General features: G+C 41.7%; 1 protein-coding gene across 2 annotated transcripts; it reads left to right on the forward strand.

The window, feature by feature from the left end:
* Positions 1-666: 666 nt before the first annotated feature.
* si:dkeyp-92c9.2 (uncharacterized protein LOC571482 homolog) lies at positions 667-8,650 on the forward strand. Of its 2 annotated transcripts, none has more exons than XM_044336580.1 (2): positions 667-1,222; positions 2,030-8,650. In XM_044336580.1, the coding sequence occupies exon 2, from the start codon at positions 2,244-2,246 to the stop codon at positions 3,234-3,236; it is 993 nt and encodes a 330-aa protein (XP_044192515.1). In that variant the 5' UTR covers positions 667-1,222; positions 2,030-2,243; the 3' UTR covers positions 3,237-8,650. The 2 variants fall into 2 exon arrangements, with proteins under 2 accessions (XP_044192515.1, XP_044192516.1); XM_044336581.1 differs by having other exon boundaries at positions 667-1,044.
* The last annotated feature ends 6,338 nt before the right edge of the window (positions 8,651-14,988 follow it).

The raw sequence follows: 14,988 nt of genomic DNA on the forward strand, positions 1-14,988 counted from the left end.
CTCAAAACCTTTTATTTTAAATGTAATTTCATTCATTCATTTAATTTAATTTTCAAGAACATTGTGGTAATTTTATTTAATTTGATATTAATTTTTCATTTTTTATTTTATTTTTTATGTCATATTGTTGTATTATTAAGCTTATTTGCTTTTTAAATTTAGTTTGGTACATTTAATACATTTTTCATTGGATTCAATTGAATTAGATGAATTATATTATTATATTTTTCTAAAGTTAATTTAATAATATTTTCATTTATTTTCCATATTTTTGTACTATTTTATTTTACATTATTTTTATTTTATTTACCTTAAATAATCACATTTTTATTTTACTTTTTTTAGTTTCTATATACATATAAGTTAATCTTATTATGGGCTCATCTCTAAAAATACAACTACCACTACTGACTACAAATAGCTGTACTACTAGCTGTACCTACTGCTACTACTGTAAGTTAATAGCATAAAATAGTAATTAACTGTGTTTGAAGATGATGATGATGAATGTAGTTTATGTGTGATATGTTGGTTGTAGTTTACTGAGGTTGTGTGTGTGTGTGTGTGTGTGTGTGTGTGTGTGTGTGCTCTGTAGCAGCTGAGCCCCCGTTAGGAGGAGTCTGTGTCGGTGGGAGGCGGTGCGTTGAGCCGCTCTGTGCGCTCACTGGCTGCTCAGCCTAATGTCTGAGAGCCCGTTCAGAGGTCGGACTGTCGGGACCGATGAGCGGTCAGTAGGCGTCTGAATCTCAGTGTGCGGACTTTGAGCAGCACCAGAGAACCGGACAGCACCCGGAGAAGAAGTCTAAAGGAGACTTTTACGCACGGATCTGTGTCGGTGAAGAGATGGAGTGCATTGAAAGGACTCAGACACTGTGAAAGTTTTGCATTTCGCCTTCAAACATGGAGACACAAATGAAAAGACAATTAATCACACTAATGTCAAACATCAGTCTCGCCTGGGTTTGAGGTGCAGCGGAGGATGACACCTGCACCCCTTCCTTGGCGAGGACCGACGCGTTGTTCCAGACTTTGCATCTTTGAACAGTAGGTCAAAGCTTCTACAAGAGTGACTTTCTGCCTCTAATTCTGCATCCTGCTCGCTGTCATCGCCTGTTATCTCCTGCATAAACAGTGCATCCTTTATTGCGCTTCCTCGCACCATCGCTGACTGCGACAAAGAAAAATAATATTTGTCTCGTACCCTGACACCTCGTACACACAGGTGAGCATCAGAGGAGGACAGCGAAGCAGATTAAATGTTGACATTTGTAGTGATGCCACTGTTGTAATCATTTTAAACTAACGGGATGTTTAAAATGTAAATACTCTGTTTTTGACGAAGGGAATTCATGTGTAAACATCATAAAGTAGCCTGTTCTGTCCACAGCGTTCAATACATTCAGCGTCTTGGCTCATGCATTTGTTCGTTAAGTAAGAGATAGAAGGAGGTTCTTTTAATAGTTTAATATCCAGGAATCTTCACAGGCTTCACAGAATATAATCAGGCTGTTAATTAACCTGTTTTTTTTTTTACATTTTCCTCTCATATTTCTCATTTAAGGTCGGAAAATTTGTATCTTATCTTTCTCCACAGTGTTTGATAGTATGGCATATACAGTATATTCTATATCAGTGTGTTCCAGCTCTCCAATTAAGCTACATGATGTTTCCAATGAGTGAAATATTCAAACCTTAAGACCTCATGTTTTTAGGCTGCATCGTTCCATCAAACAACATCAAACATTAGAGCCTTGTGTTTCATTTAATGCACATTTCTACAATATTCAGCTTGGCATATTTGGTATCTTTGGACAAGTTGGGGTCTTCACTAGAATTAAAGACAAGGGTTTGTGGGTTTGAACGGGCAGCGTGGTTGAAGAGGTTAATGTCAACCACAAGGTGCAGATTAGAGTTTATAATCTGAACACATTTACAGTGAAATGTGGTTAGATGTCATTAACCGTTTTATTGTCCATTTAAACTGTCCATTTGTTTAAATTCTGTCTTCCTTTGTGTTTTGATGTTACAGGTAATGTCTCTGCTGCCAGAGACGTTTAAATTGTGTCCACCGTTCAGCTCACCTTGACATGTCTGCACTGCTCATCTCTTCATGCTGTTTCTCTGTTGAGAGTTCACATCCTCTGGATATTAAGAAATAAAAGAGCAGAGGGAGCTCGGCTTCAAACGCCTCCACTCACTACAGCACCAGTAAGGCTTTATAATCCTTGGAGCACTGACTCACCATGGGCACAGTACTATCACTGTCACCCGGCTCTCGCAAGTCAGGGTACTATGACAACCGGCCGGGCTCACTCAGCCACTACCCGAGCCTCAGCAGCCGCTCTCTCAACAGCCAGAAAGACCGCGGGCTGAAGAGGGGCCAGTCCATCTTCCTCCCGGCACTCACATGGAAGCGACTCGTGGCCTCCACCAAGAAGAAAGGCAACTCTAAAAAAGGCTCCAGTGGTCTGGCGGCCCTCAGTGACCCACTCAATAACAACAACAACATCAACATCTACCAAAAGGACCCCGTCCTGCACCTCAACCGTGAGAATGTGAAGAAGTCACTGTCATGTGCCAACCTGTCCAGCTATGAGGGCCCAGCAGGACTGGGTCTGGGGCTCGGCTATGGCCTGGGGATGGGCCAGGGGCACGGATACGGCTACAGCAAGTCCCAGCAGCTTTCCTCTGTGAAAAAAGTTCCCCAGGGGACAGTGACCTCGTCCCCCAAGCGTGTCATCGTCCAGGCCTCCACCAGCGAGCTCCTCCGCTGCTTGGGGGAGTTCCTGTGTTGTCGCTGCTACCGCCTGAAGCATCTGTCTCCGGCCGACCCGGTGCTCTGGCTGCGAGCTGTGGACCGCTCGCTGCTGCTGCAGGGCTGGCAGGACCAGGCCTTCGTTACACCGGCCAACGTGGTCTTCGTCTACATGCTGTGCCGAGATGTTGTGGATGGCGATCTGGTGGCGTCGGAGCACGAGCTACAGGCCATCCTGCTCACCTGTCTCTACTTGTCCTACTCCTACATGGGCAACGAGATCTCCTATCCGCTAAAACCCTTCCTGGTTGAGGCAGGTAAAGAGGCCTTCTGGGACCGTTGCCTCGCCATCATCGACGCCACCAGCTCCAAGATGCTGCGCATCAACGCAGACCCGCACTTTTTCACACAAGTATTTGCTGAACTCAAGAGTGAAGGTGGCTGTGGTCCTCAGGACTATAGTCGGGTGCTGGATCGGTGAGAGGAGGTTTGAACCCAGCTGCTTGCTGACCGCATGCCTTTTTGTACGCTCATGCACACAGACACACGCATTTTGTCTCATACTGATTCTCCTCCACTTTGTCTGCTTTTGCTGCAGAGGCAATGACGGCCTATCTTGAGTTATTTAATCATTCCATCTGTGTTTGTTGCCATTGTCCCGTCCATCCACAGATAGAAAGTAGGAATTCAAACATTTGCCCCCAAAAGTTCTCTGCTAATTGGCTAACAGAGACACATTTGTTTTTGTTTTTCTCCTGGAAAATCTGCCTGAGTTTACTTGAATGGAGAAACCATTTGTTCCACCTGTCCCATTTGACCTCCCACCCCATGTGTCCCAGTCATCCCAGCTGCCTCTCTGGATCTGCACAGCCAGGCATCCCAGCATCCTCACCCACCTATCTGAATGTGATCAATCAGTGTGCACGGGTCACAGAAGATGGCATCAGCACTCACAAAGCACCATATAGGATATTTCACCGGTCATGTTCTAAGCATTAAAGTGGATTAAAAAGACATTTTCATTTATGACTGAAGAATAAAATGTGGCACAGACAATATAATCCACCTAAGTTATATTTTCCTGGACAACACAAGGAGACATCCTGACATCCATCCGCTGGCTAAGCCTCATGTATCAGCAGTGAAAAGTGACTCAGACTGATGGGAGCAGCTGAGAAGTCCATGTCAGGTCCTGCTGGTCCTGCTGTGCGCTGTGTAATCAGTAAAGCAAGACGAACAGGCAGTGTTTTCGCGGAGCCTTTTGAGGGTCATCCGGCCTGAGGGGACAGTTGCCAGTTTTTATCTTTACTCACTCAAACCTGCCAGTAGACTCCTTTGTGTTTCTATCTCATCTCATCTAAGGAGAGTTTCCTGGTGAAAGCTGAACACATCCTGATTTAGTGTGAGTGCATGTGAGTGTGTAGTGTGTGCATGAGTGTGCGCGCTTGTGTGTGTTTATGTGTGCAAAGGCATTGTGCTGTGGACAGCAGCCAGGGTCATCAGCTGTTTACCCCGTCCTTTGTTCCCTGCGTCTTGTTGACAGGGCACCCACAGCCATGGTATTAATGAGATTAGCAGATTACTGCTGCCCCTCCCCTCTCTCAACCTCTGCCCCTTCTTGTCCACTCTGCAACCCTGCAGAGATCGGCGGCTAATCCAGACCGGGCTGGACCAGGTTGGACTGTAAACACACACACACACACATGCAACAATACACACGTTTAAATTCCTTGTCGTGTGCACTTTATTCTCCTCGGTGCATGAATAAAACCACTGTGTGGACACACGTGTGCAGCTCAGGGTGCAACATAGACGCTCTCCAGGAGGTATCCAGGCAGGAATGACTGTTGTCGTTACTTCTGAATTTGTCCCACTTTCTCATCAGTCACCTGCGCATCCTCATCTGCCATCAAGAGGGACCAGGGACGGGGAGTTCTCCTGTCCCCTGTTAAATTATTCCCTCGAACGAACCGTGGCATTTGTGCTTCAGTGGCTTTAATCTCTATTTCCCCATGTGTTTAAATACGTGTTCATCATGCATGTCAGAGGTGGGTTACAGATTTTCACTGCAAAATATACAGATTTTTTGAAAGTGGATCAGTTTGAACATATTTCTAGCAGGATTTTATGTCCCCAGACATCCAAAAGTTTGTTAGCTTCCTGCTTTAAGAGGTCACGGATCACTGCAGTTTACAAAGAAGTAGGTAATTTTATAACGCTGGGGGAAAGCACAAATTAGCCATTTATCCATCAGAGTGGCTTTCAGTATATAAAAAAGGCAATAGTTAAACTACAAAGGTTATACATTGCAATTATATATTTATATGTTTTTGTATTATAGAGTATTTTTCTGTTTTGAATCAAAACCGATTACGTTTTTTGTGGGTGAGTTGGGGATAAAAAAACAACAATAATGAGCCCTACCTGTGGTAAAGAACAGTGGTTTCCAACCTTTTTGACATGTGACCCCTTAAAATGAAACAATATCTACCTTCGACCCCTCATTGTTGGTTTCATATGTCTACTAGTTGAGACCAGTTCGACCAAAGAGTGGTTGCTTCCTTGTTTATCTGAATTTCTCATAAAGAAGTAAAATTTTCCAGTGATTTACAAGACAAATATGAAAGAAATCAGCATAACTTTGTGATGCAAAAATATTTTCCGCTTTTTCTGCTTTCCTCCTCTGTTAATCATCTCAAATTTATCTTGCAACCTCCTGTGTCAGGTTGGGACACACGGGTATAGCATACTGTTGGTTCAGGAAGCTGCTTCAAATTTAAACACATTTCCACCGTGATGCAGAACCCACAACAGCATGTGGCAAATCCTTAATCTTATTGTGGTCAGGCATCTGGAGGTTTCTGTGAGGTTTCTGTGCGCCACCTCCCTCCTCCATGTGCTCTTGCACACTTTGCTGCGCCGCTATATACTCACCCACAAAGTCATATGATAAACGACATGACCTTTACACACATGTGGGTACACATACAAACAAACACACTCTCTGGTACGCATACCCTCCTTGGGTAATCCAGTCCTAATCCTCCCACCCAATCAAATAGAGAGAGGGGGTGAGGGATGAAAACATGGAGAAATAAGTAAACGGTTCAGAATCCGATGAGATTTGGTGTCACACTTCCCGTACAGTTTTGGCCCTTGGCTCAGCCTTCAAATCCTGCTCTAACAAACCGGAGGCTTCGGAGACCCACAGCTCAGTTCTGCTGCCTATTCCAGCTCACCCAGGCTTATTGGAGTCAAGCCTGCCTTCCTGCCCGCCTGGGGGATCTCGCATGAGCTCACACCAGTCAACCAGAGAGGAGCGGCAGCAGTGATTCACGCTCAGAGAGTAGAGCTGTCTCTTTTTCTGGAGCTTTAACTGGCAGCCATTTTGGTGCTCGTTGTTGCGGTCACTGCTGCTCTCTCTCTCTGGCCTGGACTCAGCTTTGACAAGGACACTTGTGTCTTGACTCAACCCTCTCCCTCCTCCTCCCCCTCCAACCCCATTTCCACACACACTCAGCTGTTGTTCCCTGCCTGTTTCATTAGATTTGACACCCCACACCCGCCAGCCATTGTCAGGACGAGGAAGGGCAGAATGGAACTGTTTGTTGGCATTGGGTTCGTTGTGCTTGTGTGTGTTTGTCTTGGAGTGAATGTGGGTCAAAGTTAAGGGCAACATCTGCTTCCACCACTCATCTCCTGTAGACCTGGATGTTAATTAAATCAGAAGATACAGTGCAGCATGTTAGAGTGATGATGCTGATATTTACGTGCGGCCTGACATTAGTGACAAACAAGGAATAATCTGCTGCAGGTTTCTTTTAGCCGCACGTTGATAAAAACAACTCTTGCTAACATTTGGTTCTTTCTTCAAGCTCATCAATGGCTCAGACGCAGAGGAACCATGTTCATTTAAATCTAATTGAGCATTAACGCAATTTGTGACGCAATTTGGTCCTGATCAAAAAGGCAACTGTCCCCTCTTTCAGTACCTCTGTCCAATCAGTCGCCAAGCTGGATCACATAACTGCTCCTCCAATCGTTTCACAGAGCAGAGCGGCTTCCAAGTCAATTAACTCACATCTTAACTGGAGCTCTAATTGTCTTCAACCAATCAAACCCCTCAGCATGACTCCTGAACTCGACACATGATGCCTGTGACATCTCTGTGGATAATTTATGACTCTTGTTACATAGATTGGTTTGAAATATTTAAAACAGGATTAAAAAACGTGACATTGCAGTGCAAACTGGACCTTTTTCTGTGGATGGGACTTTGGCAACTCTGCTTTACAGAATATTTCAGAAGGGCCTTTGACCGGCTCTGTTTTGGACACATTTGTTTGTGTGAACAATGTGATAAAAGATTTAAAGAATAAGTCTGGTGTTACTTGATGTTTTTCTTACTGTCGTCAAATCCCACGAAAAGACCAAAACTAACAATGTGTTAGTCAGACTCTAAATACTGCTTAAGATGTAAATCCTTAAAAACTGGTCACAAATATAAAGTTTAATTTTTTTAAAAAGGCTCAGTAATTTCCTTAAACAGCTGGGCACTGTAGTTTTTAGGAAACACTACTCAAACATGAGGAAATAGTACATGTGTTGGGAACTACTTTCAGCTGCGGATCAATACACATTTGGTGCTCTAGTGAGTATTTCTGGGAGCAGGACAGTGTTTGTGGGATTGACTCAAAATAAACAACAGTGCCCATGTTCACTGTAATGAAGGAATATGTTACCCAGTGCAACAGTGTGGCTTATTGATGTTTTTAATAGTTCCTGGATTATTTTTGAGTATTCAAAGCTAATTTTGGATAGCTGTGGATGCACAGACAATACTTCTTAGTAGATAAATTAATTGTAGGTTTTGGTCTTTTCATAGGATTCGTTTGCAATAAGAAAAGTATATAATGGTGCCACATTTATCCTTTAAGTTGCCACAGCTCTGTGAGTTGTGTTAAGTTATTTCAGTGTGCTGCTGCTGCTGCTGCTGCTGCTGCTGCTGCTGCTGCTGCTGTAGGTTGGTGTGAAATTTCAATGGCACACCTTAGACTGGTGAGTTTGATGTAAATAAGTTGGTGTGTTACAAAAGGAGCTGTCAAGAGTGAAAAAAAAAAAGAACAAAAAGAAATTGTCTTGCTGTGTAGTAGCATGCATGCCAGCCGGGTAGTTTAGAAATGTTTCTTCGTTTTGTTTTTTTTGTTTTTTACCTTTTGTTTGATTCGCTTTTTATATGTGATGGTTTAAATGAAAGATTATTTCTTTGGTAACTTAAAACTGGATCTTATTGGAAACATGATGTCAACAGTATTAAAGTCTCTCATGACTGCAGGTGTAACTATCATCATTACGGTTCATGTTTAGAAACAATACAGACAAAAAAAAAAAAGATCAACGCTCATTTTCTCACGCTCTGTCCTGAAATAGCAAAGCATGTGAATTCATATGACAGAATTATAAATTAACATCTTTTTTTCATAGACTCAGCTATCTTACCACCATCTCACACATGACTTCAGTGGTCACTTCGCTAAGTTAGATGTGGTCAGTTTTTTAAAATCCTGAGCTGTTTTTTTTTTTTTAGCTAAAGTGTCATTTACAGCAACAAGAAGCCTGTTAAATCTCACTGGCCCGGTATACATATAGAAGTGATCAAGTTATCAATAGCTTTTCTCATCAGTGCACCAGATAGCGACACAAAGGCGGCCATTGTGCATGTGGCGTTCGTCTCAGGCAGCTCCAGCTCGGCCTGCGTCCTCAGTGATTGTGGCTTTGATGCAAAAAAAAAAAAAAAAAAAGGCTTCGGCTTTTTCCTCAGAGAGCTTTCTAAATTTCACAACTTCACATCTATCAACACCTCACCTGTGCCGTGTCAACACTGGACAGATGTTAATGCAGAGATAAATATATAACTTGTCTAGTGCCCCACCTCCCCCCTTCCTCCTCCGCCCGGGTTCCCCTGAGTTTCCATGGTTACCTTCCTCAGCCATCAATGTAACTGTCACACCAAAATGAAGCAGCACATCACCTTGAATGACTTTTGTAAAGCCACTACAAGCGTGTGTAGCTCTGAAAGTCAAATACTGTTGATGGGCAAAACTTGAAGAAAAACAAATGTGACTGTTTCATTTTTTCAATTTTTTTTTTTTTGTTGTTTTCCTTTTTTCATGATGATGACGATGTTTACTATGTTGATTATTTAATAAAGTATTTGAGCTGAAATACAACACTGGTGTCGATGCATCACATCCTGCACAGCTTTCACACTTTTGCATCTGCGAGGCTCACACACTTAACTAAAACTGCCTTTGTTCTCTCCACAGTACACATGGTATACTCTCTGCCTGCAATCCAGCTAACTTAAGGCTGGCAGTAAATTCATGTGGGACATAAAATAGCTTAATGCACCGCCACACAATAGCTCGGCAGTGCAGATGGCCTTTTGGCTTCCTGTCGGCTGTTGGAGGGAGGGGGGGGGGCTGCGCTCCATCTGAGCATGTCTCTGCAGTCAATCACCACCCTCTGCTCCAACTACAGGTGGAAATACTGTGATGCCGCCTCTGCAAGCTCACAGCGACAGCCTCCTCCCGCTATGATATGAAAAATTGTGCAGCTCAGAAAACATGAAAGAACAGAGGCAGTGCTGCAGAGTTCAGAGTGCTTTGTTCTGTGAGGGTTTAAAATGAAAAACGAAGAGAGGAAAGCAGGTTTTCTTTGCACATTTAGTAGCAGTGGTCAGCAGTGCGTCTGCCTCAGGCTGCCTTCCTCTGCCACTGTGTGTTATCACTGATCTGCGCCGTTCACATTTATACACATACACAGCTGGGTGTGTCAACTGTGCGCCTAAAATCTTTGCTTTGGCAAAATCCTCAAAACACCATGAAATTTTCAAATCCATTGTTTATGTATTTCAAGCACAACAACAAATATATCTTCAAATGATTCAGTGATGCATTGATTTAAGAGCTGCAGTGATTCAACAGAAAATTAATCAATGCAACTATTTTGATAATTGATTTATAATTTAAGAAATTTTCCGAGCAAAAATTAAAAATATTCACTGGTTCAAGGCTCTAAAATGTGCGAAGTTGTTGCTTTTCTTGGTCTTACATGACTGTAAATGTAATACTTTGGAGTTCTGGACTGTTGGTTAGACAAGACAAGACGTTTAATAACATCATCTTTGACTGCATGATGTTGTGATGGACATTTTTCACTGTTTCCTGATGTTATAAACCAAATGATTCATAAGAAAAATAATTGGAAGGTTAATCCATAATGAAAATAATTGTTAGACAGCATTTCCTGTGAGTAGATATACAAGATAAACACTAATATAGAGATAGCTGTGAATGCCTTTAAAAAAAGAAAAGGCTTTGGTTTCATTTGCATCCTCTCATTTAGCATTTATAAGTATACAAACTACCTCAGTAAATATGAAGCTGGAGCCAGCAGCCACTGTTAGCTTTGCTTAGCATAAAGACTGGAAACAGTAGGAAACAGCTAGCTTGACTCTGTCCAAAAGTAACAACCTACCAGAACCTCACTACTTCACAATATATCTTGTTATTTTAATAAAAATATGGCTGGGCACATTAACTGGAGTCTCTATTGGTTGCTTGGCAACCTCAAGGTGACAAAAACACTCCAGGTCAATTTTACACTTTGGTCTTTGTTCAAACAAGACATAACTTTTTTTAAATTTGTGAGCGTTATAGGTGCACAATAAGCCTAGAATTGAAATGGTTTTTCATTTTTAACAAACACATTAGCTTTTATCACATAGCAGATGTCTGCCGTAAAACTAAGACTCAAAAATGACTTTTCAGTCAAAGCAGCTTACTTAGTGAGGCGTGATGCTTCAGTCGGGTCTCTCTGTCTGATGGTATTGGAAAATGATTATTTAAATGCCATTTGTAATCTGTTCACAATGCCTGAGTGAGAGAGCAGTGGGGGAAAAACCATATGGTGCTGGTCAGAGATGGGGTCAGTGGCCGAGGCTGGGGACACCTCAGAGGGCAGATTGGTGAGGGAGGTGAGGCCAGGATGCTTTGATAAAACATAAAAAAAAAAAAAGAGGACAGATGAGATGAAGTGAAGAGGCATCGCTGCAGATGGCTGCCACAGCCTGAGTGAGCCCTTTCCAGCTTTCTCATGTCCTCCGAGGACACAAATCACCCAGCTCTCTGCCTCCCAGTGTCACACTTTTATAGTGTTTGTGTGTGTTCCCAGTGGCTTTTTGAAAGCCTTGGCTGCTGCTCGCTGGCTTTTATCAGCCCTCTGGGATCGGACATGTTCCAACAACCCCCCCGTCAATGCTTCCTATAGATGGTATCCAGAGACATTATGTATTCAAGCTGTGTTGTAAAACCAGTATCACTTTTCTAGTTCAGTCTCACCACAAATGATACATACACATATAATTGTGGTAGAATTTATGGCAGAGCTATTGTATTGGATTGCATTCGATCGCACAGGTGTTCCAAATAAAGTGCTCAGTGAGTGTATATATATTTACATATATTCTATTGAATAAATCTTTTCTTTTCTAATTTGCAACAATATTTTATGGCACAAGCAGGCACAACAATTGACTTTAATGAGCTCCCCACGAGGATTTGATTAACTGTAACTAGGAACAGTGAACAGCATGACAATGTGCATGCGGTTGTATAAAGACAATACAGTACTTTGCTTTTAAAGAGTTTGGCAATCTGGATTTGTTTTATATTCCCACAACCAAAAACATAAAAGCAACAGTGGAAGGAATGATTTAAACATTTTGTTTGCTGCTCTAATGTGAGCTGCAATCGTTAGCATGTCTGGCTAACTAGCTTACTTTTTTTCCCAACTTTATTGGCCAAATATTGAAATACACAACGCACACAGATAATACACGAATACAGAAAAAACATCACACAAAACAGTCAAACAGTTTAAACTCCAGCAATCATAAAGGGCATTTTTCTTGTAACGTTAAAAGTTAAAACCTATTTTGTAAGCTAATAGCAACCAAAGCCAAACTATGTTAGAAGTTATGTTAGAAGTATGGCATTTTTTCTATTTATAAAACTAGCTCACTGCAATCCAAGAATAATGTTCTTTCTTTATTTCCCAATCTGATGGATCATCAATGGGAGTGAGATGCTGACTTGAATAAAAGGTATTATTATTAATTTTTGCCTGGGACACACAGCTTTAACGTCATTTAGCATAATATGCATCCATGATTAAGATCCCCTCTTGTGCAAGATTGAAAATGAGTCACCTGAAACATTAAAAAAGTCAACCTGATAGTGTTTTTAACCAACTAATGGAGCTAACATTGGCTAACGGAGCTTTAATGCTAAAGAAACATTCTAAACATCTAATCAACACTTAAGCTAGCTAGTTACAGCTAATAAAATCTGCTAGCAACAGCTGTCTTAGCCTGCAAAATCAACGGTCTCCAACTGAAACTTCCTCTATGTGAAATTAATGAGCCATTGTTTCAAAAACGATTATGGATTTTGAGCGGTAAATCTGCCATGTTATCATTATAAACTGCATATGAAAACTTGAGGAGCAACATGTGGAGTGGGGCTTCATGAAGAGCCACTTCTCAAATTACAGTAACTACACAAGATGCCCTGTGATCCATAAATGCATATTTGAAATGTAAATTTAATCACTTAATCTGTGGTTCTGGCACAGCTCCAATCATCAAAACAAGTTAGGAAAAAAGGATTTCACCAAACCATAATGGGAGAAAAAAGATCACTGCACTGCAGCTTTAAAGAGAATAATATAATTTGATATCGGGGTCAGTCTCCACTGTGAGATTCTTTACAGATCGTGGTACAGTTTTGGGACCTTGGAGGGCAGCAGCCTGCTGGTACATCCTGACTGAGTGAACAGATTGTTCACTTAGCCATGCACCCATAAGTCGCAGGTGAAGGACACCACCGGAGGGGATTGCAGAAGATTCTGCAGGGACGCCAAATTCATGAGTCATCAGAAAACCTTCATAAAGTGCTTAAAACTAAACAAACTGTTGCAGTGGTGGAAGTAACTAAGTTCATTTACATAAGTACTGTATTCTGTAGTATTTTTTAGCATGGTATGCTACTTTTACTCAACTAATTAAACTTTATATGTCTTTTATCACTACTAACTAACCACAGAAAATCGAATAGCCAAAGCATCATTTGACTGACATGCTGTAAAGTGGTTTTACATGCTGCAGTTTAGTTATATCAATGAAAAACTCAAGTTTGAGTGATCTTGTTTCTCAAATATTTCCTGATTAGGAAGCATTCAGGCTGATGGCATGTTGATTCAGAGCGAGCCAAGCAAAAACCAATCTCCCCCCTCATGTTACTGTAATCTCCCGCATGTGACCTCCCCTTGGGCTGATGACGGAGAGATGCTGGAAAACCTGCAGCGCTCACCAAACCAGTGGCCGGTCCGCCCTGAGAGGATTTGGAGAGAAAAACACAGCAGTTCTGGGACACATATTATATTCCCACTGGTAAATCCTCTCCAACTCATTACCAAATCCTCGCTGCAGGGCTGCTAATCTCTAAAAAGAGACAGACCAGGTGCCAGTCTTTCTGTAATGGAATTGCACGCTGCTTTAAGTGATTGCATCAACAATTGCCAGTCCTGATAAATTAGATTAGAACTAGAAGAATCCCATTTGTACAGCACGACGGGAAGAAACCAAGAAACGTCATCATAACCCAAAACAAACATCGGATGAAAACCTGTTAGAATTGATTTACATCTGCATCTGTTTACGTCCACAACCATGCATTATGGTTTTGTCTAGCCAGTCACTCTGCAAAATGGAACAGCAAGTCTGCTTTTCATTCACCAGGCGAGGATGGATGTGATTGGAGCTGTCAGAGAAGAAAATGATTGGAAAAATTATGCGGAAGAAAAGCTTGGCGGCAGCGGCTGTGAGTGTGATGAGGAAACAATTGGAGAAATAATTGTTGCACTTGTGCGGATGGAAAAGCTGCCATCAAACTAAACCTTTCACAGTTTGACAAAACCCAGAAAAACAAGAAGAATAAATCTTCTGCCTTTGTGAAAAAGATCCTGCTTTGGTGATTCCAAATGTCCTCGTTTGATCTGGTGATTAACTGTTCATCTGTTTAGGAAATGTCTATATGAGTATGTATCACACACACACACACACACACACACACACAAAATGCTCTTATTAATCAGTGATGAAGAAGATATGCTTGAATTTGCATTTTCAAAGGCTTTCACACTTAATTTATAAATCATGGCTTTTACATCAATGATTAAAGGATTACACCAAAAAAAAAAAACCCGACAATCTGTTTCTTATTGAATATGACGCACTAACACATAGGGTCAGTGAATGATTCATCTGATTGGTGGAGCTGTAACTGGGAGAAGAGCTGTGGTGTCCATTTTATCATCCAGCTAGCTGATGGTACTCTGCAGAGGAGTGACAACAGATTAACTCGCAGAATCTGGAGGACTTCATTTGGCCAGAAACACAGAGCCTCCGCAGCAACAGATATCAGTCCAAGGCGGAGGATGAGACGTTTGTGTCAATAAACAAATCTTGTTCATTTGCTTGAGCACGAGTTCAGCACACAGCTGTAGTGAGCACTCAATGAGACGCTGGCTCATGAAAGATGCGAGCTGTCTGACCAAATCAGATTTTAAATTAGATTCACAATTAACTTTGTTTTGCCACTAAACTTAATCAAGTGTCAAAATAGGGCACGAGGGCAAAGGGATGAGATGTGTGGAGGACAGTTATTTCTGCCGTTTGTTTACTTGCTCTTTACTCTGACTAATGAGATCTCAAAATAACTAAGCACACCAAAAGAGCAGGAAAATAAATGTGTTGCTGCACAGCTGCTGACTCAGGTCACCTAGTTTATCAGACCTGAAGGCAAAGAGCATTGTGGGTAATGCTGGGCACTGTTCATAAGTATAAAGAGGTTCATAGCAGAAGAAACAAAGTCACATAATCACCTTGCATGCTACAATAATTCATAGTAAAATAATATAGTTGTTATTGACACTGTTGAGAGTTGTCTCTACTGACATGACTGAACGCTAATAGTGTTTATATTAGATTTTACTAATGTAGCAACACACAGAGGACACAGAACATCAGTATTATGAGACATAGCGTATTAAACTGAAAGGGGACGTATCATGCACATATCCAGGTCTATATTCATATTCTGGGGCTCTGC

This window comes from Thunnus albacares, chromosome 19, assembly GCF_914725855.1.
Source record: "Thunnus albacares chromosome 19, fThuAlb1.1, whole genome shotgun sequence".
NCBI classification, from domain to species: Eukaryota; Metazoa; Chordata; class Actinopteri; order Scombriformes; family Scombridae; genus Thunnus; species Thunnus albacares.